Genomic DNA, 23,471 nt, shown 5'->3' on the forward strand with positions numbered 1-23,471 from the left:
GTCTAGTGGGATAAGTCAAGTCGCTCTATCCAGGGTCCCTCGGCTCAAACGCTGGGCTAGATGACCTTTTTTTTCTAAAGAAATTCTTTTTATTTGCGCCATTTTTGAATAAATGCTGCATTATGCACAGCAAAATCAAGCAAAGCGTGGTTCGGTGAGTTAAGTCGAGACCTTCCGATCCGGGGGTCCTCGGCTCGAAGCGTGCACGGACTTTCTTTTTTTTTTCTTAAAGAAATCTTTTTTTCCACAGTTTTACAGTAAAAATTACATTTTAAAATTGTTTTGATTTTTTTTTAAATTTAGCTAGCATTAATTAAATATTTAACTGGTAAAAATTTAAGAAGAGCTTTTAATTGAGCTTTTAATTACAGCTTATTTGTTGTTTTTTTCTCTATTAAATGTTGAAAAAATACCATATGAAAATTAAAAAAATTTTACTTGAAAAACAGAACAAAAATACTGCAAAAAAAAGTAGACCATAAACAAAAAACAAAAACGTTTGGCATTTTTTTTGGCTATTTTGGGTTAAAAACTTGGCTAATTTTTAAATTTTACATGTAGCACATGCAAAATATACTTTTGGGCTGCTCCGAAGCATATCGATATTTCATAGCATACATTTGGGTAAATAGTTTTAATATATTTCGCAACTTTCCTTTAAAACATGTAAGCTGCTTTCTGGCGCTGCTGATTACGATTGAATACTGGTCGGGTTAATTATACATATTTAATTAATTAGGCTTGCCGTCATATTAATGGGAAATGTAATCCTTTTCAGCAATACTCAAATTTTTCCACAGCTATAATTTGCCATTTAGCCCGTTTTAGATCTGTAGTTCTGGCAGCTCTGAGCTAAAGAGGCGGCAAAAACTAAAATTAAATAAACTATTTATTAAATATAATGTTTCCTCTCATCAGCACTTGCACGATCGTCCCAAAGCAAAAAACGAAAAAACTGGCTGCACGGGCCAAGCAGTTTTCCCAATGATCCCAAAGATGAGGCCAGCGGGAAATAGTGTCGGCGGAAGAGGGCTGTGAGGGGAGCCGTTGTTGCTTCTCTGTTGTTTACTGTTTCTGGTGGCGCTGTGTCATGAGCGCAAGTGTATGTGTGGATGTATCTGCTAGAGGCTTGCATGTGTTTGTGCTTGCGTTGTTATCGCTCATTTTCACTTTAATATAATTTGTTGTTGGTGCTGCTGCTGTTGCACTCTCTTGGAGTTTGCTCTTTTGTGCACGCTGTTGGGGCGGCCATATTTATTTTTGTTGTTGCTGCTGCCGCTGATGGAGGCAGACAGCAGCAATAAACGCACTAAAAAGATCTTGTTGTTGCCGTAGTCATCTTGTTTTTGTATTTTGTATGCGAAAGTCAATGAACTTTTTCGGTGTCTACGCATTTTTCGGATAGATATTGTTGTTATTTCTGCCGTTGTTTGCGATAACTATTTGAGTGCACTCTGCTGCCGACGCAACGAATACACACGCTGAGAAATGGGCATGGGGAAAGGAAAGTACATATCTGCAGATACCCAAGTTGCCTATCAGTCTCCAGTCGATCTGCGGATAATGCATTGAAATTCAATGAAAAGTCTCAGCCAGCGCCCGCTTTTGCCAGTGGTCACAATTTTTTAATGTTTCTCAGATAAGCAACCTTTGACCCGCAGCTCTGCCAATTGGCAATCTCCCAAATAAAAAAGGCGGAAAACTCAATTGGAAAAACGGCAAGCATTTTCTGCTGGTGCTCGCGAAAAGTATTTTCACACACTTTTAACCGCAGAACTATAACTCAGATTCCCACTCCCAGTTCTACTCCACCCTCGACGTAGACTGGAGGAGGGGCAGATGATGCAAATGTTTGCCTTTCCACGCAAGTGCATCCATCGGCCAGAATCAATCAATCTCGTGCAATCAAAGACAACCCTTTTTGCCATGGGAAATTGGGAAAAAATTGAAAGCAGATCGCCCACGCAGACAACCAAGCGCAGAAATTTGAACCCTTCTCCTCCTCCACCTCCTGCTGCTGATCGGGTATTCATTCACTTGCAGCTGAGTGCGCAGTTGTATATAAGAAATTCTTAAAATGTGCAGACAGGATAATCAGGAGCTGCAATCTGCAGCAAACGCGACTGCGGAGAACCAAATCGAGCAAGGAAAAATTGAGAAATTTATTATCGCCGGCGACGACGCCCAAAGCCAACACGAAAAGTCACCATCAAACGTAATGTTGCAGGTCGCCATTGCCATTGCCAAGTCAAGTCCAAGGGATCTCCATGTGCATCATCCGGGGACTACCTGCTGTGAGATTTACGTTTATACATTTCATTTTGTCGTTTTATTCATTTATTTTCGATCGTTTTTTGGCCATAAAACAGGTTTGGTCTCGACTTTTTTCTTTATCTCCCGCTGCAGATCGCTGCACATTTGTGCAGCCCAATTCCAATACCAGTGCCAGTCCAGTCCCGTCCCAAATAAATTTCGATTCCAAACTCCATCTCTCGCTCCAATCCAATCTCCCTCCGCGATTCAGCACGCCTACAAGATGTCAACCCATAAAGACGCGCAGACACTACTCCGTATCGATTGCGGCCCTCGATCGAAGGGTAAGGGTCCGCCGGGGTCAGTCCAAAGCAAATGCATAAATTGTGTAATCCCCAGCTAGCGCGATACGAAATCTGTTCGGCTGTCTCTGACTGTGTTGATGATGCTGCATCGGAAGAGCTCTGCTCTGGGATTCAGCTAAGAAAAACATTTTCACGACTCTCTCCTGACTCTGATGTTAGTTTTTTGTTTTCCTATTGCTGTTGGTTTCTTTTTTGCGGCCTCTCTTGGGGCCCCGGGACCAAACCGGCACAGGTAGCCCGTCCAAAACCCGATTTTCTTCATCGTGTAATGCGTTTTTCTTCTCTAGGTTTTTGAAAAATGTTTCATTTTGAGGTTTTTGCTTTCCTCCAACCTTCTTTGATTGCATTTTGTGGCAGCTTGAGCTCAGCTTCAGTTTGGTCTCATGGCTTAATTGGTGGACTAGACCTCTTAGAGGGCGGGGTGGGGCATGGGTAGGCCATGGGCGGGGGCAGAAGCATGGCCAGCGTTTTGGTCGATTGGCGTTCTGGGCCGCCAGCGTCAACGGCCATGGCCATCGCGCCGCATGCAGATAGATACGTACCTTTCCAGAGTCAATGACTTGTGAGGCATTTTCGTGGGCACCCAAACACCTAAGAAACGCTTGACAGATTTATTCACGAATATATTCAATGAGAGAGGCAGGAAAATGCATTGGGATTGGTGTTCTTATGTAAAAGGATCGAAGTGCAAGTATTGATTAAGATTCATGAGAGATCCGATAGCAGCAGCATTCCCCTGCCCCACCACCGGATTTTATGTTGATAAGCCACAAATGCTGGAAGGTTGAACCCTTTCTAACTTTCCTACCCTTCCTGTAGCCAGGAGCTCCAAGGAACGACTATACAATGCATCCTTGCATTTCGCGGATCCCATGACCGCTGACCCTCATCTTCCGAGGACTCATAGTTAATGTCACATAATTGGCGGAAATTTGTTTGGCGTTTAATTGTCAGACTTTCACCATCCACACCGCTCGTCCACTCCCTGACCTCGCTCCCTCTCTATCACAGCCAAACACTAGGCCATTTCCAATTAAATTTTCACAATTTCTCAATCAATTTTTCTTTATTGACAAAGATGCGGGCGGGCGCAAGCGCAACCCGCCAGCTAAATTTGTGTATCAGATATCTTTTGGATTGCAATTGCAACATTTCATTGAAGCGCTTCCCTCTCTAGTTCTCTGGGACTCTCTGGATGTTGGCATGTTTATCATCACCCGTCCGGGTCATTGACACGAGTTTCGCTTGGCGTTGCTTATGCGTACAAATGCAACGTCTAGAGAGCTGGCTTCGTGCGTAATGAGGGCGGCAGAGGGAGCGCCCGGTCTTCACATTCGGCGCGAATAAAATGAACCGTGTAGCTTTTCCGCCATCCCGCGAACGGAAGTCCATAAATAGTGTGTTTAGGTGTTAGTGTTTGTGCGTGTGTTTTGGGTGCGCCTCACTCTGACCCACCCAGACCTCGGACGAGGGTCATGAGCCAGCTGGAAGGTTCTTTTCCCAGGATCCTATGGTAACCAAAGACAACCTGCATCTTTGCTGTGCATTGCGGGGTCCCGCTGCTTTGCAGATGAATATCAGAACACGTCTTTGTCCTGGGCCAGGATTCGCGGCGTTCCCACAGTCAGCTTCAACAGAAACAACTAAAACTATTGTCTGGCCGACTATCGAGTATTTTTATATCAAAATCAGAATCAACCGCCAAAGAGTGGCAAAGAGACTCAGAAAAGTCAGAAACCCAACAATAGAGCCTAAAGGCCAGTGCCAGTGGTTGGCCCAGGCAACGGAAAGACAAAGTCAGAAATCGCTTAAGGTTAACACATCGCCAAACAATGGCCGTGCAAATGGACGGAGAGAGGATCGTAAGCCGGGAAAGGGGAACGTGGAGCTAGGTTCTAACACGGGGACAAGTGTCGCGACCACGAGGAGGGTAAGAATAAATGAGAACCTGTTTCTCGTATCCCTTCTTCGAGAACAGCCTGTACCTGAGACCGACCTGTTATGCGATGCCTTTCAAGCCCAATCTTAATTAGGGGAGGGGAAAAGGCTCTGTCTCTCGGATGCTGAGTCAGCAGCAATTGCTAAAAAGTAAATAAAAACGCTCACCGGGACTCTCACGGAGTTGCAAGAAGATCGCGCAAGCATCGGGCATTGGACACCGGGCATCGATGGATCGACCAGCTCACAGCGAACAATCAACAATTCCTTGTGCAGGTGCCGAAGACAAACATCAAAAGTCACATACTCCAAAACAGACGGCGGACAATGGGCACAAAAGTCAGTGAGAAAACATTAGACGAAGGAGAGAAAGAAGGGAATGGAAAGGTCCAAAGAAAAACATAAGGGACGGGTCCCGAAAGGACACACATATGCGAGTGCACATTCTCGACTATAAAATTTATTCGCATTAATCGCCGTCAGAGATAAAAAAATGAACGTAGAATTGTCGAGGAGAGGGACGCAGACAGAGGTCCGACATTAGGATGATAAGGCAATATTGACACCTTCACCAGGGACTATGGGCAGGTAGGTAGTCCCATCGGCATTGTTGGCATCTTCTGATTGCGTGAGCGCTTCGTTTTCTGGACTAAAGAGAATATAATTTGCAGTTCGAGGAGTCTTAGTCAAGGATTTGTGCCCACGACAGGACTGTACCCTGGATGTACACCTTGCTAGGCATCGTTTCTATTTCTGGTTTGGGCCTGTCCTAGCTCGTTCTCGACCGGCTAGGGTGGAGGGTACAACGACGGGGGCGGAAGTACCGCAAAGTGGAATGAAGCGTATGCGTGTGTAATTAAGTGTCGCAAAAAGACGGAGGAGGCTCACAGCGGCTGGTGTGGGCGTGTCTGTATGTAGTACACGGGATACGAGTATATGTGTAAATAGAAAAAGCATGTTGTTGCTGTACTCCTGGTTGGATGATGCTGTCCTGTCAGACGGGGGTGGGTGGGTGATAAAAATGTTGATGTAAATTGCAAAAAGCAGTTTTTATGTCCCGTTGCCACATTCTGGTAAGAGGGAGAGGTCTATGCCCGTGACGCGGGCGGAGGCGGGGTGAAAGTGAAAGCCTCTGAAGTGGTGCAAAATATTAGACAAGGGCTGTTGCCTGTGGGTGGCAAGGTGGTTGGGTGTGGTGAAGATGGGGTGGCTCGCTGGCTTTGATCTGACATTGTTTGTTTTAGTTTCCCGTTCTAATAATGGTGCATCGATGCGAATGCTCAGCTTCAAATCGGTCAGCACTTGTAGGAGGAGGTCTCGACAAAACAGGCCAGGAGTGGTGGCAATCGTCGACAGAAATGGCAGTAAAATAGTCTCCAACTAAAGTTATTAGGTATATTCAATTACTTACAGTAGATATCGGTGCGAAGAGTCATTGACACATCCAAATGTGCAAAGGTTAGATGACAAGGAAGGGAGATGTAGATGAAGCATCGGAAATCGTTGATCGGAGATCTAGGACCTGGGATCTCTGCTGTCTTTGCAGCGATCACGTAGCCAGCAAATTTTCAAGAAAATTATGCAAATTTTTCAAGGTTCTCACGATCGAGGAGACGATGCTCAGTGTACCTGACACCCAACAGTTAAATTAGAGCAAAGATCCTGCAGATCACGCAGATCTCGCATCTCTTCGGTGGCAGCAGAAAGAGTTTTCCACAAACAAGAAAATTTGCATAAGGTTTTCACTTAGCGAAAATAGGGTAAGAGATGTCCTCGCCCCCCCTTCCTCTCCTCTCTACCCATTTCCTTTCATTTCCTTGATTCCTGATTTGCATAAGATACCTCGACTTGCGAAACTGCCAAAAGAACCTAAATGGAAACGAAAGTGAAAATGAAAATGTGAAAAGGAAAACAGACACAGAAGGACCAGACAGGGGTTAATTATGCGCACAGTGGACGCGGACGGCGCCTCAGTCCCAGCATGCCGACACGCTCGCACACCTGAGTCCTGGCAGGGGGTTGAACATTGAAGAGGGACAGCAACAGCGACGCTCATTTGCATAACGTCCACATGAGATGTGCATGCAATTTACTTGGTTAAAAATTATGTAAATTATGCGTGCAAAAACCACCGAAGGAAACGTTCTCACGCTCGCAACTCCTTCGGCGGTTTCCTGGACCTTTCCTTGCCTATCTTGGGGTGCGGTGTTTGGGTTTCTGCACACCAGGCTACAAATCAATTTTGATCGATTTTCATTAAGGTCTCGATTGATTTGCATTTACATATTCCTTGGCTTCGATTCGATTCTCTTCCCAGAAATTCTTGATTGGGTTGAAAATTATGTAAATTATCAAACAAATCCCTTCTTAGGTTCGGACCCAAGATCGAAAGTGGTGGACAGTGCGTTTCCTGAGAGTTTGTATTTCAGTCTTTGAGGGAACCACTTCCAGTCTCTTTCAGTTTGCCATTTTGCGCGTTTCGCAATTGTGCGAGATGAAGAGGATTCGCTTGCCGAGAGCTCCTCCCATCGTCGCGTCGAGTTACCACCACCAACCCCACAACCCCTGAATCCCAGGCGAGGAACTGCCACAAACTTGGCAAAATCGCCAATGCGATTCGCCAAATCCAATCGAAGAGTCATTGCATGTTGCAAATTGCAAAGGCCAGCCAATGCCCTATTCTCTATAAGCCCAGTAGCAACCACACCACCATTTCGAGAAGAGCTCTCCGCTTGTCGCTCCGTTCCTCCTCTCCTTCCGTCAGGAAAACATTCTATGAACTTTGGCCAGAGCATAAAAAATCCGCAAAATGAGGGTTGTCTCTCGTAAAGTACTTATCAAAAACACCCCAAAAACGACCCTCCCCTCTCTTCGACACACACGCACACGCACTCTTGCATTATTAAATGTGTTTTGTGCGTTACGTGTATCTTGTATCTGGCAATTTCGCAGCGGCAGCGTTAGTGACAGCGGCCACATGCAAATTTTTCGTCGCCGTTGCACAGGGGTTGAAGTAAATAGGAAAAAAAAACAGGAAAATTTAGCTCAAGCCAAAGCTAAGCTGCAATACTAGATGGGATGGAGCCAGACGCCGTAGAAGCCCTCCTGATACCAACCCCCCAGACGCACCTTCTGCGAAGTTTTTCTGCGAGCGATTTTTGTGGCGTGGAAGGAGCTTCGACACTTCCTGCATTTTCCTGCTCCGTTGCGGTTTGGTTTTACAGGGTTTCAGGGTGGCCGTTGCAGTGGCAGAAATAATTTTCGTTATGCCCTCAGTGCTTCCCTCATATTTCTGGCATTTTCAAATCGAAAACCAACTGTAAACATCCAAATATTATTTTCCTCGCAGCCATCCCAGATGTTTAACAATCCCCTTGAAACGTCGAAGCCTCTGGTTGTAGGGACATACAGGCTTTCCTTATCACACGCGGATCTGCAACTGTCACTTTTCATATGGAAACACACCAAGATTGAGGAAAAGCCGGGGAAAACGTGATGTCTGTAAACACCCACGACAAACATTTGCTGCTATCATATTTGGCATAAATTACACGCCGTACGCCATATCTGTCGTGCCGTAGTGGTGCAGGGGAGCTATCCCTCGGTTTCGTTTTCAGTTTTTTGTGCAGTACCGCCATAAAGAACGAAAAAGGAATAGGAAAACCAGGCGAAATGAAAACAGATATGAAAATAGAAATACACACACTCGTCGCGCTTCACACGCGCAAGGATCTCAAAAAGGATCCAATTACAAAGAACGCCAGAGAACTTTGACTTGAACAAAGCAACATACACACAAAAAAGGAAAAAAGAAAAAAACTACAAAAACAAAACAAAATAGTTTGAATTTTGTCGCGATTTGATGCTATTCTCTCGATCCTGGGTCCATTGTTTGGACATGGGCAGCGTGTGTCAGTCACTCGAATTGCTCGAGTCGCTCGAGTAGGGGCTATCGATCCTGGTTTCACTTTCGTTTTGTTCTCTTCGGCCTGAGATCCTTTTCGCCATTGAATGCTGGTCCTGCTGGACGAAATGAGGGAGAGCGGGAGGGAGTGTGAGACAGAAGCCTGACCATTGTTTTGACTTATTGACCTTTGCGGGCCAATTAGGCACATTCAATGAGCTATGTATATAAATTAGCGTGATACATTGCATAGACTAGCAGCACGGCGGTTATGCAATGAAGCTAATGAACGCCCCTGGCAGGAAAACTCGTGATCTGGCCCAGCAACACGCGTTCAACTTGAGTTTATGTTGGTGTAGGGCCGCCACATGAGGCATGCAACAAACCGACTCCAAATTTGTATGCATGCCAGTGTGTGTGCGCTTGTATGTATGTATCTGCGTATCCACAAGTACGAGTATCTTGTGTTTTTACCAATTTCCCCTTGCTATCCATCGCAAAGATGGCGTCGTCGAAATCGTTGCTGTCTCTTGCGCTGATCGTGCACTTCCTCTCCTACTGTTCCACCACACCACCCCACCTCCTCACTCTTCTACACCAACCATCACAGCACTGTTGGCATTTTATTTTATTTTTCTTTTCGTTCCCTTCTTCTTAATATTCTCTGTTTTGTTGACATTTCCAAAAATGTTTTATCGCGCTACCGTCGTTGCAGTTGTTGCTCTTGCGTTAGCTGTGGATGCCACGTTTGTTTGGGTATGTGTATCCGTGTAAGTGTGTGCAGTGCGTTTTCCCGAAATTAAATGCAACATTACGTCGACTCACTGCCGCTTGCACTCAATTGCGTGGGTAATGCTAATTATTTGTTATTCCACAGCGTATTTCTGGCAACGCGTAATGGGAAAATGGTAGGAAAACGAGAAAATAGAAATAGAAAAACATACATACTTTGGAAGACACGCACACGAGACGTGCAATTGCTGGCGATTTCCGGCTGCACAGCACCCAAGCCAAACAGCAGTGAAGAAGAAGAATAAGAAGAATACGAATAATATTAACCGTACTGACTGTACCACGGATTGCAGTGGAAATCTAACGACCTTCAAGCTAATATCATATGTTCTATTGCCAAGGACGAGCTAAAGCATGGGTTGCCTGAAATTCATGGACTCGAAATATCATCTGACATTGATATAACACTCTCAATCTCAACCAAATAACGGCCTCATTATGTTTGTATGTATGAACATATGTGTGTGGCCCTTTGATTGTAATTAATGAGCCGCAATATTTATTTAATAGCAACGAGAAGGAACGACACTTGGTCTCCGTCTCGTCTCCCAGACCACTCCAGGATTGCGTAATGGCCTGTCACTCAACTGCAACTGCAGCATCAAGACAATATTCTTTGTTGGATCAAGCGGACAATGCAAGACAATTTCTCGGCCACTTGTCAAAATAATTTGCGCCTCGCTTGGGCCTTGGGATAGTCGGATACCTGCCGTGCAATTGTTGACTTAGTTGGACTCCCACCAGATGATGATGCTGAGATGGGAAATGTGTGAGAATTTCTTAAGCAATTCGAAACTGAGGCTGTTTGAGAGAGGTGGAATGGGTAGAGGGGCTTTCTTTTAGTAACCCTAGTCTGGGTTCTAGTTATAGATGCAATTAATGCGATTATGATCCATTTCGAGTCTCCCACTGCAACAGAAACAGCAACAAGTGATCACGCAGTAAATTTTCTAAAAATTATCACCTGTACAGTGGATTCGGGGAATCAATGGTTCAATAACCCAACAATGGAAAACCAGAAGAATGACGAGAAATTATGGCACACACAAAGAGCGTTATACAGAGGATGTGGACGAGGGACGAAGGACAAACCAAAGCGAATGCACAAATTGATTGCTGCTTCTGTTGCAGGGGCGAAGTGGAGGAGGACGATCGTCATGCGAGGCATGCAACAGGATACATACATACACACGCACACGCACAGCGACGAGCATGCGGGATGAAATCCCTGGGAAAAGTTAACTTTTTGATTCGATTGGGGAAGGAAAAGAATCACACGGAAAAGTCACACGGATTGAGGGAAAAAGGGAACATGTTGCAAGTCAGTTGCTGAGCAGCAGCTGAACTGCAGCAGGTTGCATCAGTTGGGGAAAGGGGAAAAGGATAATAAGGCAGAACAATAGTCAGGTCTGAATTGGCTCCGCGATTCCCTGAGATTGTTGTTTCGCGTTCTCTACGTTTAACCCACTCGTATTTTTACACCTGTCAATTTCTCTCCCTGGTTCGCACCTCAGCTAGATCTTGTTTAAGAGAAAAGCTATCAAAAGCCCAAACTTTTGGCAAAAGCTTATATTTGCAGAGTGCTATCTTTCTGGAACTATATGTTGTCGTTGTCAGTTTTCAAAACAAGAACACTTTACAGAAACTAAGCATAAGCAGCAAAATGTTTAATTTTCTGAAAATATTCAATAAATTGAAATCCGACTAACTCTGTCGTGTTCTTCATTTCTTAGTTTCCCAAAATACACCCCTGATCTAATCTCTCTCCAGCAAGCTTTCTGCCTCTACTTTATTCTGCCACTGTCGTTCATTCTCCCTGCTGCTCACACTCTTTTCCCAACTCGACTTCACTAGCCTAACCACGTGTGCCTATGTATGTACTATAATCTGAGACTCATTTAATATTAACTATCAAATGAACAGAGCACGGTTTCAGAGAACTTAAATTTTTCCGCAAAAATGGCGATTGAAGCTGTGCCAAAAATAGGCAAAACTAGCGCGCTCTTGCACACTTCGATACACTCTGCACGCACACAGGCACACCTATTTGGAAAGCTTGTAGGTGAGCTTTTTGTTTTGCTCATTTTGTTGTGTGCAAAAATGGCCTCTGATTGGTCGGATTGCGAATTTCGTGGAATTTCGCGAACGTCGGAGCGAATCGAAAACATGTACAAAATAGCTTCGGCAAAGCAGTTTCGCCTCGGCTGCTACTCGGCTCCGAGCGGGAGAGAGAGCCGGAGAGAGTAAGTTTTTGCATGTTTACGTAATTTGTTGTTGTTTGCGACTAGTTTTTTGCGTGTTATTTTTTTTGCCGGCATTTTGCTCTTGAATTTTTTGTTTTTGCAGCATTTCAAGTTCAAGTTTAGGGACGGCGCCGCTCTGCTCTGCCTAGGCATTGCTGTTGTTATTCAGCTAGCCGTGCTTTCGAACGCGTATCGTATCTATGTATCTGGAAATGTGCGTGGTGTTGTGGGTCCGTTCTGTAGGGTTCTGCTATGGCTGTTGACGCAACTTGTTCCCGCTTCCCCTGGGAGAAGGAAGTGGTCGCACTGAACTTTTCCCCTTTCTACACATAGGCATCTTTATGCAATTGGCATTGAAGGCGCACTGTTCTTCAGTTTATTCACGTAGAAGGGTGGGTGGCCCTGGCCCAAAAGTGGCACATTGGAATATACATGTGTTGGTTGTAAACATCTCAAGAACCTGAACCTCCAAACATAATTTACCATTTTTGTGCCAGCAACAACAGCACAGACAACAATTCGCTGTAAAAAAAAATTATGTAACAATCAAGAGTGACCCTGAAAAACGCTCGACAGATAAACAAGCCACCAACTGTCGGTTTTTCAGCTTCGGTGTCGGTTTTGTTTTCGATTCTGTTTTTTATTTGCAAAATACTTGCTTTGACTTCTCTCTAATCGTGTGGCGCATAAGGGCCGAACTGATAATTCTATGCTCTCAGAGAGCTTTCCGCTCTCCAAAACTTACCTCACCGCACTGTCTCTTCCGCAGCCGGGAGGTGTAGAATTGTTGATTCTTTTCCTAGTACGAAACTTTTTTGTTCAATTTGTGAGTCAGCCTATGTACATACATTTATGTACATACATCTGTATATGCAATATGTATATGATTGTGTGTGAGTGTCTGTCATACATAAGTATTTACATGCACATGTACAGTCAGAGCTTTTCTACACACGCCATTTTTCGCTGCTCTCTCCAGGCGAGAATCAGCAAGAAACGGAATCAGTCGGTTAAACCGCCTAGACCCAGACCCAGTCCCCAGACCCAATCCCTTGGTTAAATTGTGAACTCAAGGTCAGTTTTCGTACCGCTCGCAGAACGCTTGTGTTGTGTTCTGCCTCAGAACTTACATCGCCGCTCTCTTTCTCTCTCTCGGTTGGACACATGTAAACCTCGCCCTGCCGCGCCCTGCAGGGTCTACGCACAGATACAGTGATACATGCCAGCGGTCGTACATGTGTAAGCTCGGTGAAACATTTCTGGGAAGTTGTTTTTTGCTTATTTTTTATTTTTTGTATCTTTGCGGCATTTTGCATACTGACCGCCGAGTGTTCGCACCGATCCTCGCGAGTTTTCCACCAGAAATCCAAGTAAACAGCAAGCTTAAACCACAGAAGAGAATCGCCCGGAGTAATGCCAGTGAAAATGGCGGGCTCCAGCTCAAGTTTAGTGGAAACGTGGCGAAACTATTTGCGAAACTGCGAAACGAAATATGGTTAGAATCGGAGTTCTAGCTAGATCGCAAAGATACATTCGTGAAACGTGTTCTACGGCGGGAACGAAAGCATCGAGAAGGCAGACCGTGCCTCCATCATCTCGCAGATACAAATTACAGAGCGACACATAAAACTACTAAATACAAGGTATGTAAGATCGGTGGCGTCCCCACCCCTAACCATGTGACCGTGGCCATATGAATTCAAACGAAAATTCACAACGCTTGACTTGAAATTTCCCTCAAATTGCTAAAAATAAAATTCGAATTGCGTGCTTGTGTCTGTGCCTGTGTGCGATAGTGACTTTTTGGTGAAAATATCGTGGAAAACGCACCCCATGCGCTGCTCTAAATGCTATCTGTACTTCTCGACAAGGAGTTGGGGGCGTGTCCGCAGCCGGAGCCGGAGCCAGACTCGGGGCCTAGCAGCGTTTCCATTTCCTTTTCCCAAATTTCCACATGTGCATGTGCAGCAAACTGCAACTGCACACTCGAGTGGTGTTGGCGGCACAAATGGCATGGCCGTGGATCGCTATTTATAGCAAGCGCATTAGTATCTGCATGCTACATGGAGAGCATATGTATGTATCTGTACGAGTATCTGTATCTTTCTTTGTGGAAAAATGTGTAAACTACATTTGCAAACATATTTGAATTTCTTCCGAACCATCGTCAAAGCTCGCCAGCATAAGCTACAGGTACGTGTACAATTGGATGTTTCCTCGAAGCCACGAGTATACGAGTATATTATTATTGTATTATTGTATCTCCATATGCGTGCGCGAGCGAAAAGAAACACTTTAAAAATGGCCGACCAATGCAAAGTTGCAGTTGCAATCGTTTCGCTCCCCACATGCCGCCATGTGCATATGTATATATATATATATATGTATATGTATGTAGCATACACATGCACGGATGTATCTATATGTTGTTTATGCCCCCGCTCTCGCTCTCTGCCTGCCTCTCTGTTTCTGTTTGCTTTCGCCTAATTTTTCGTGCCTTTTTTTACACAATTTTCGTTGAAATGTTGCCCTTTGCTATCTATCTATGCCTGTGTTTGTATTTGTATCTGAGTTATGCCTCGTGTCTGTGTGCGTTGAAAAAGTGCAATGACCCATGCGTAGCGCGAATGGGCCGCTCTTGGCTACACGCTCCCCTCACCCATACCCCTCTCTTACTCTATCCGCTACTCTCCCCTGCCTCCAACACAATGTCAGCGGCGGCGTCGCGGGTCTACGTGCTACTTTCCATAGTTGCAGCAAATGACGCGCGCGATAAATTTTCAACTTTTTCGTTTCTCTGCTGCTTTGCTGCTCTCTGTTTGTTTCCCCGTTTCCTCCTCATTTTCGTATTCGTATTCGTTGTTTCTTGTTTTCCTGTCTTTTGCTTGCATTTTTATTAATTTACGTCGGCTGCAGTTTTTGTTTGTTTTCTGACTGTTGCTCCCAACACACACACCACGCACACTCAGTCGGATAGAAATGCATAAGTAAATATGTACGAGAATCTGATAGATACATATGTACATACATACATATGTATGTATGTATTTCGCCGTTTCCCCGCATGAAAGTGGGAGGGGGTGGGTGGCGAAATTATCCAAGAGATTTGGTGCAGTGGAGAGAATTTTGTCATCAATTAGCACCAAAGTGCGAGTGCGTCTTTATGGCCAGGATAGAAGGTCCTGTATCGCTCAGTGGTGTCCGACAGGTTTCTGTTGGCCGGAGGCGGCTTCTGTTTACCTTTCATCCTTGCTAATTACTTTTGTACGGATTTTCACGTGCCGATGCAACTTCAAAGATTCGTCAACAACTTCAAGCTACAAAAGGCGATACTTGAGGGCGAGGCCACGACCAGGTCAGGACCAGGTCAGGACCAGCAGAAGCAGAGTCTGAACAAGGACCACCGCTGACGATCTGTCAGGAGAGCGCAGCAGGGAGAGGAAACGAGGTAAAGGGTTGTCTGGGAAATGCGGGAAATTACAGCTACGTCTCGCTTCATCGGAGCGGTTTCCTTTTGTTTTTTATATTTCCTTAGTTTTGCATTTTTTTTTTTTGCATGACAAATGAGGAATATCCATTATGGCTACTAAGATTGAATCACCCCAGGCAGACTAGCCTGGTTCCAGTTCCAGGAAAATCCTTTCCTGCAGTTCCACTGAACTATTTTGGCACATATTTTTGAGAAGCAATAAAGACATAAACCTTAATATTCCTTAATTAAACCCTTTCGCGATGAATCGTAAACACGCATGCAGCAGGTCAGTGCAATGGTCGCTATGAGCGGTGCCGTCTCCATGTGCTGACCATAAGCTGCACAAAGAACCCGGTCCGATTGAACTTATCGCGAAAATTCCGAGACGCCTGAGAACCGTACACATTCGTCGTGCAGTTTGCAAATACAAATAATCGATAAGTAGCAATATGAGAGCAATGCAATTTTTAGATCTCCCTCCATTAACGCGGAATTTTCTACAGCGAATTATAGATTGCATCCAACGAGATTTCTTACACTCCCACTGCGCACATGTCCACACCACATCACATCACAAAATTGCATTATACGGCAACTACCTGGACAGGACTCAGCTTCATTGAGTGACTGCACTGCGGTTGGATTATGTGTGGATTCTCTCTGCTAATCCCACATAATGATCGTTGGCTCAGAGCCGGAAAACATCTTCATCTTTTTTTTTCATCCTTATCCAATCTTCATCCTTTAGTCAAAAAGTCAGCAAAGTCAACACTGACCAAAAGGCGGATAATAGTTTAGGAAAATTCACGATGATAAACATGTGTACATACATATGTATGTACATATGTATACATTTAGACAGTGGCGTGTTAAAGGGGGTTCTTTAAGGACCGATTGAGTATCCTATCGTGTCCTTACATTGCCCATTGATCGACGCGAATCCTGGATGTAGCAGCCTGCGCATTTGAGCTGTGGTTCGGCGTCCTTTGTTCCTTATTTTACACTTTCACTGACATATAATGATATGAACAGGGGGGAATCGTTGATAAGATTAAAAGCGGAGAAAATTCTGGGGGCACGCTGAGTGCCTAGAGCTCATAAATGCTCGTGTCCAGATTATGGAGCAGTTGCGGGAAGTTTTCATTTTTTATACTCGTGCTTATAATTTTATGTTGCACTATCAGGTTCGTGCGCCCCCTTGGTGGGACGGGGGAGTTGAATGCACTTGCGAACTAGTTTCGGGCGAAGATAGGGCCATACGAATCTCGCAGCCCTGCCAAAAATGCAGTTGAAAAATGAACAGATAGAAACGACTCCGTGAAATGCGGTTGACCTTAATTTCCAAACATGATTAATGGGTTTGGCAACGCAGAGTGGAGGCCCAGAGGAGCGGAGGAGTAGATGGAAACAGAGGGTCGGAGGAAAGGGCGATGCTATGGCGAGCACCGAAAAAATTAATGACGAACAATTAAAAAATGTAAGTTAAATACAAACAGCAAAAGTGGAAAGCAGAGACGAGTCGAAACCGAGCATGTGGTACAGCTGCATCAAGCTGCATTAGTGCATGAAGAGGACTGTGACTAGGACCTTTGCTTTAGCCGAAAACTGCATGAGATGCAGGTGCATTACCCAAATTGCAGAAGATTTCAAATTTTGCCCCCTCTGCTTCTTTCGTCTGTTCCTCAGAACACTACCCCGTCGACCGTTATTTTGTAATTTGCATACAAATTCAAGAAATCGTAAAGGGTTAGGGTAAAGTAGAGGGCAAGCCCTATGCAAATTTGTTGCAGTCGACCCCTAAAATGTATTCAATTATGCATTGATTGCCGAAGGTCGTTACTTATCTTTATACCATTCGATTCGGAATTTGCATAACTAAGACATAGACAAAGAAGAGGAAGACGGAGGCCGAGAAATTGTCCTTTCCTACCTACTATGCACGATTAGCGAGAGTAGAAGAGAGAGATACTAAATAGGAAAAAGAAACATAAACATGAAAATAACGACAAAGCATAAAACGCAGTTCAAAATGGCGCTGCTGCTGTCATTGGCACCAATATCGGTGGAAGCGAGAAAGAGAGAGCTGCAGTGTGCTCCTTTTTTTTGGCGATGCATTTTTCGTGCTGTTCCAACTGACCGAACCGAACCGCGTCGTCGGCAGGTTGTCAGTGCGTGGAAAACTGGTATCCGAGTGAATTTTCGTTTGTTCTCCTTTTTTTGGTTTCCCTTCCCTTCGACGCCACGGTGCCGTTCCCCGCAAACTCTCGCTCGAAGCTCGGCAGCCATATGCAACCTCACACACAGCACACTTACACGCACATAACTCTCACGCACTGCAAGAAACAGACGGGCAGAGAGAGAGAGAGAAAGAGAACGTTGCAGTGTGCAAGCGCAAAAAACGCACAAGACTGCAAGCAATGAATGCGTGCGCGAGCGAGAGAGCGCGAGGGTGCGCCGAGACCGTAGGACAGTTTTCCTCTCACGCGTCGAACAGTTTGGTTTATACTGCTGTCTCACTCGGTGGGTCGGGAAATTTGGTCTTCAATGACTTGGCTGCATAGAGCGCCGTGGCAGTTTTATTCAACTTTGAACGCTCGAATCTGCAACAACGCAAAACCAACAACGCAAGACCAGAGGAAAACGACAAACGTGTCGCAGTTTGTGGAATCATAAGATTTCAAGAATTCCATCTGGGATAAGCATTAGCTGCGTCCTCAACCAGTGTCTGTGCGTGCGGGTGTTAGTGCAATTTCGATTTGGATTTACCTAATTTAACAGTCAACGATAACTAATTCTAAACACAACAAATTAAATCAATTAAAATCGAGCAATGTGAAAACTTTCAAAACAAGACAAATTAAAATACGAGCAAAAACCTAATTGACATACAATCAAACCAATTTGTTAAAATATCAAGAAGCCGCTGCAAGTGTCCAGGACTCTCTCTTTGGTCACTAAAAAGAAAAGTTGTGCTTCGTCTGTGGCGAATTCATAATTTTGTGGTAAGCCTTGATTATTTATCAGCTATTTGACTTAATTAAATTAGTGCACATAGTAGCTGAACAGCTCTTTAAATTTTTTTTTCATTCGTTTGGGCTTCCAAAATCGTCTTTTTTTTTTTTGGTAATTTCGCAATTCAAATTCGTGGTACGTGTTCAAGAAATTGACACAAAAAAAAACTGGAAAACCCTAAACCTGTTTCCAAGTGCATTCGATTCAATGACGTCCGTCCGTCCAAATGTTATTTTTGGATCATTTTTAATTAAATGTTTTACAAAATGGTGGCCCACTGTTAGCCAAAGCTGTGAAAGCTCACTATAAGAGCTTTCGGAATTTTGGCGATCACGACGTATGAGCGATTTCGCACCAGTATAGGAGTTCCTGTGGGGGCAAGAACGAGGCGTTAATGCGTTGCTTGATGGCCACATCTAATGCGCTTACTCGGCCAACGTCAATCCCCAGACAAGAATTCAAAACCGCTTACCTGCTCAGACAGAGACAGAAACAGAAACAGGCAGCGGCTTCAATCTGTTGCGCAAAACAGCAGCGAAGGATCGGGGGATGGGGAAGGGATCGCTGCAGGTTGCCCATTATCCTGTTGGCCAGACAATGGACAGATAACAATTGATGATCTCTTGCGCATTTTCCGCACTCCACCTCCATCACATCACCATCCCCGACAATAATACGATCGTTTGTTTGCCTCCTTTGTCTGATTGTCCGCTTTTCTTCTCTGCCCTCGCCGTCTCCGTCTCTCCTCTCACCGCTCGCAGGGGCCTCGCCCCTTTGACATTTCCTTGTTGTTTGATTGCCATTATCTGGCCTGGCTTCGCTTGGTTCGCAATTCCGCCGATTGCTCGACTGGGGCCCCGCTCCTATCATACCTGTTGGTAACTGGGGACTCACATATACACTCGTACATGGCCCGGCACGGACGACTCACAACGACACATGGCAAGGACGAGGGAGGGAGGTTGCCCGATGCATGATGCATGATGCATGTCCAACACATGACGCAGATGGGCCATCGGCTCGGCATATGGCGTCCACTTGAGTCTGAAATTCGACTACGAGTCTGGCCTCTCCATGGGCAAGCCAAGGGCAAGGGCATGGGCATATAGCCTCCCTCGTCCTCGCAAAATGAATGAAAATTATTGCAAGTTTTTCAGTAACATTTTTCGTTTTCCTGTGTGTGATGGGTGTGGGTGTGTTGGTGACTTTCCTTTCCATTTCCACTTTCCAGGCGGCGTAAAAAATGATATACATATAGATACTTCCGTATTTACGTATATATGTATGTATGTTAAGTAAAACGCGCGAAAAGCAGCCGGAAAAATACGCGCACACATCTTTCGAGGGATGTTTGCATATTTTTTCCCCCAATTTTTTCTACACGTTTTCGTTTACCCTCCTCTGCCACTGCCTCAGTCTGTGCCTCCTTCATTGGCAAGGAGCGCTTTCACTTTTTATGGCGCATAAAACTTCAGGGGGTGGCGATAGGCATAAATTTTACAGGCAAGATTTTCCGCCAAAAAACAGAAAAACAGGAACAGGAATGGGAACGGGAACTTTTGCAATGGGGGTGGAGGAGGCGAAGACGATGAAAAATGGAGTAGGTGACCATCCCCAGTTTCGCACACCTGTAAATATACGCGTGTGTGTGTGGAGAAGGCAGAACAATATAGAGAAGTGAAGGAGGGGGACGAGGAGTATATTGCCAGTTTGGTTACTCTGGCTACTCTGGTTTGAGAAATTCACTCGTTGAACGTCACCTTGATTTTAGCAACCCATGCGAAATTTGAAATTTGCTTCCCCATTGACATTTTGGGAATCATTTGTGCAAACTCTGAAAAGCAACTAGCCGGAGCTAGCGGAGCGAAAATCGTTTACTAATTCTCACGCAAATCTTTTTCTCTCCTGCGGCAGGCCCTCCAGTGATCCCGAAGCCTTAAACTGGCGCTCAAAGTCCGGAAGCATCTTTCCTCTTACTCGCCAACGCTGCTGAGTGCCGCGTTCACCAGCCTGAACAGCGTCTACCACAGTAGCAGCGACACCGCTCCTGACGAGGAACCGGACCAGCCGCCAGTCCATCACCAGGGACACCCACATCGCCAGCGAGTGCATAGCCATAGTCAGAGTCACCGGGATCGCAGCCACAGCCAGAACAGTAGGGTAGGAGAGATGGGCGGGCCCACAGCGCCCGTGGCCAGCAGCGAAGGCCAGACGTACTGCCTGCGTTGGAACAACCACCAGACTAACCTGGTGCAGATCCTGCACGCTCTGCACGAGGTCGGCAGCTATGTCGACTGCACCCTAGTCGTTGACGATGAGCAGTTCAAGGCACACCGTGTGGTGCTGGCGGCCAACTCGCCGTATTTCCAGCACATCCTGCAGGACGTGCAACAGGACCAGTGCAGCATAATACTGCCGGGCGTGAGGGGCTTTGAGATCGCGGCCTTGCTTCAGTACATGTACACAGGTGAGACCACGGTGACCAAGAGCCAGGAGCCGGAGATCCTGCGCACTGCCAAGGAGCTGCAGGTGAAGGGGCTCTACGACAATCTGATGAAGTATAACCACAAGGCGGCCAGCGCAGCGGAGGAGCGTGTCCAGAGCCAGTTCCATGCCAGCATCACGCCCACCTCCAGCTCCGGATTGGGCGCTGGCTCTGGCAAGCCCCTCAACGGGTCCTCTGCCGACGGTTCCTACGGCCAGCAGCACCACAACTCCTCCTCCGTGATCTCAACGTCCACGCACATCTCGCCCAGCGCCGCCATCTCGAGCAGCTGCTCCCCACCGCCCCCGCCATTCGGAGCTTACCAGCCGCCGTACACAAACTTCCCGCCTGGATCGGGAGCTATCAATCCACATCCCCATATCCCAGCCGCAGAGACGCCCCTGACGCCCACCCATTCCGCTTCGCACGCCGTAGCCGGTGAGGCTGGACAGTGGCCCCTCTCGCCCTCTGCTGCCGCTGCCGCCATGCTGAACTCCGTGTATGAGTCCGCGGCCGACATGAATCCGCTCAAGCGCAAGAAGCTCTCGGCCATCTCAAGCATGCTACTCAATAGTACCCGGGACACACCCATTCTGCGCAACGTGCTGGCCCAAGCAAACCCAGCTGACTCCTCACAGCCCAATCCTCAGCTGCTGAAGAGCTCCTCCACATCCTCCCTAAATGAGAAGACTCCCACCCATCAGCACCAGCACACGCACCAGCACCACAGCGGAGGTGGAGTCGGCGTCGGTGTTAGCGGCGGTACCGGGAGCCACAGCTTCAACGGCTCGGATTACGGCGGTGACAAGGAGCCCCTATCGCCGCACACTGACCGTTCCTTTGATGAGGAGACCAGCGGGCCGGGTGGCAAGAAGCCGGAGTGGAAGCGTTATAAGCAATACACCCGGGCGGACATGATGTGTGCCATTCAGGCCGTTCGGGAAGGCATGAGCGCCCTCCAGGCGAGCCGCAAGTACGGACTACCCAGCCGCACCCTCTACGACAAGGTTCGCAAGCTGAACATCACCACAGGCCGTGGCACACACCGTACTCCCAAGCGTAGCCCACCAGGGGTGGAGTCTTCTGCCGCCTTTCCCTACTCTGCGGCAGCCGCTGCTGCAGCTGTCCACAACTACGGACATGTCCATGGGCATGGCCAGACGGATCTAGAGCGTGAGGCAAAGGAGCATGGCCAACATAGTGGCCATGGAGGCGGCCACCACGGCATGCCACCAACCATTCCCCACTCGGCAGCCGCCCTTCTTGATCACGCCTTTCTACAGCAGGCCCTAGAGAACCGAGGCGGGGATATGGCCGGACGTGAAGCACTCCACGCCATGGCCCTGGCAGCGGCAGCCCACGCAGCTGCCAACCGAATGTCTAGCAGCCCCCAAGAGTCGGGGTCCAATGGACACGCTGCCAGATCTCCAAGTCCGAGGGCTCGTCACTACTCTGAGCACGAGGCCATGGAGATAGAGATGGAGAAGCACGAACAACGCCTGATCAAGAGGGAGCGTGACCAGGATGAGCGCGATGACGCTGACGATGAAGATGATCATGACCAGGAGCAGGATCAGGATCAGGATCATGATCACGACCATGTGGAAGATCTCTCGCTGGCACGCAAAGAACGCCCCGAGTCGCCCTACTCTCCTCAGCCCCCACGGCCCTCGTCGCCGGTCGAGAGCGCCAGTGTTATCATGCACTCCAATAGCGCCTCCACCAATGGAAAGGACCCCGAGGATTATCCCCACTCACCACCGCCCGTAGCCCTGGGTCTGGGCCTGAAGCGGGAGCTACTTGGCGGAGAGGATTCTCAGGCCAGAACTGACTGATTGACGCTTACTATGGCCTGGCAGTACGCGGCGGACAGCTACGATTCCATATGCTAGGCCAGCTAGGCCAGATCCACGATCCCAGTACACCGACCCAATGTTACCCTCCCCCTTGTGTTATTATTTTCTTTTCGGCGTACAACGTGCGACTAAACTGTTGTTTTCTCAATGGCATCGATATCGATCAGCGATCAGTCGATCTGCGTTGGTGAAGCTTTAAACGAGAACCCCTCATCCCAGTCGAGGCGGGTGCACACCAGCATCTGCACTTTAGGAGGAAATCAAATCAAATCCACAATTTAAAATAAAATAAATTGTTGTCAGCATCACTTTGTGCCTAATACAGAAACGTTAGCTTAGAATAGGATATGCATAGGTTACACACATACACACAAAAACATTATGCTAGGAAACACCCCTCACTTGGACAGTTAGGCTAGGCGCTCGATGGCCATCTTGACGCCTGACCCATGTTATAGCTAAGGAACGATATGTAAACTATACACTTACATAAGACTGAAGGAAGAGACCGCATATTGCAGGCGATCAAGGGCAGAGCAAAAGAGGCTACCGATACCCTGCAGGGTAGGAACATTTGACAGAATCAGATCAATTTAAGGATCGGATCAAAATGAGTTAGCAATACTTTGTACAACTTTGTTAATGCCAGTGATTTGTTTTAAAAATTATTAGCACTAGATATTTATAATAGATACATATGAACATACATACGTATAAAGCCTTATGTTTATGATTTCCGAGACCTCTATAAGAACAGAAACAGATATGAACACAACTACCTCAATAAAGCCTATTCTAGTTTTTTCAGAAGAACGAACTTCTTTGTTATCCTAGCAATAACATATTAGCGTTAAGCACTGTCCTGGGTTGAATTTTATAAGACTGACACCGACTCAAACGTAGCACGAGAGTATGCAACCGGAGCCGAGCACATTAAATACAAATACAAATTAAAATACAAATCGCAACCTATCGAGTTGAGCGTACAAATTCAGAACCATAACTTACTTAGTTCTAAGCCAACTTAAAATAAATGAATTAGTCCATAGGCAACAGCTACAAATACAACTATGACTACACATAATAGAACTTAAGCAAAAACAAAGCAAAAAAATTTAATATAAGCAAAACCAACAAACATGCGCTGGGGG

At 46.3% G+C, this 23,471-nt stretch overlaps 1 protein-coding gene across 2 annotated transcripts; it reads left to right on the forward strand.

Annotated features, from left to right (window-relative positions):
• The first annotated feature begins 13,671 nt into the window (after positions 1–13,671).
• LOC111074474 (broad-complex core protein) lies at positions 13,672–22,701 on the forward strand. 2 transcript variants are annotated; one of them, XM_041591825.1, is made up of 2 exons: positions 13,672–13,688; positions 19,894–22,701. In XM_041591825.1, exon 2 carries the CDS (start codon positions 20,149–20,151, stop codon positions 22,297–22,299), a length of 2,151 nt encoding a protein of 716 aa, XP_041447759.1. In that variant the 5' UTR covers positions 13,672–13,688; positions 19,894–20,148; the 3' UTR covers positions 22,300–22,701. The 2 variants fall into 2 exon arrangements, with proteins under 2 accessions (XP_041447759.1, XP_022222961.2); XM_022367269.2 differs by lacking the exon at positions 13,672–13,688 and adding an exon at positions 17,933–17,969.
• The last annotated feature ends 770 nt before the right edge of the window (positions 22,702–23,471 follow it).

This window comes from Drosophila obscura, unplaced genomic scaffold (assembly GCF_018151105.1).
Source record: "Drosophila obscura isolate BZ-5 IFL unplaced genomic scaffold, ASM1815110v1 contig_151, whole genome shotgun sequence".
Lineage (NCBI taxonomy): Eukaryota > Metazoa > Arthropoda > Insecta > Diptera > Drosophilidae > Drosophila > Drosophila obscura.

Excerpts from the sequence above, each read along its gene's own strand:
- LOC111074474 (XM_041591825.1), top strand. The coding sequence starts at position 20,149 with ATGGGCGGGCCCACAGCGCCCGTGGCCAGCAGCGAAGGCCAGACGTAC.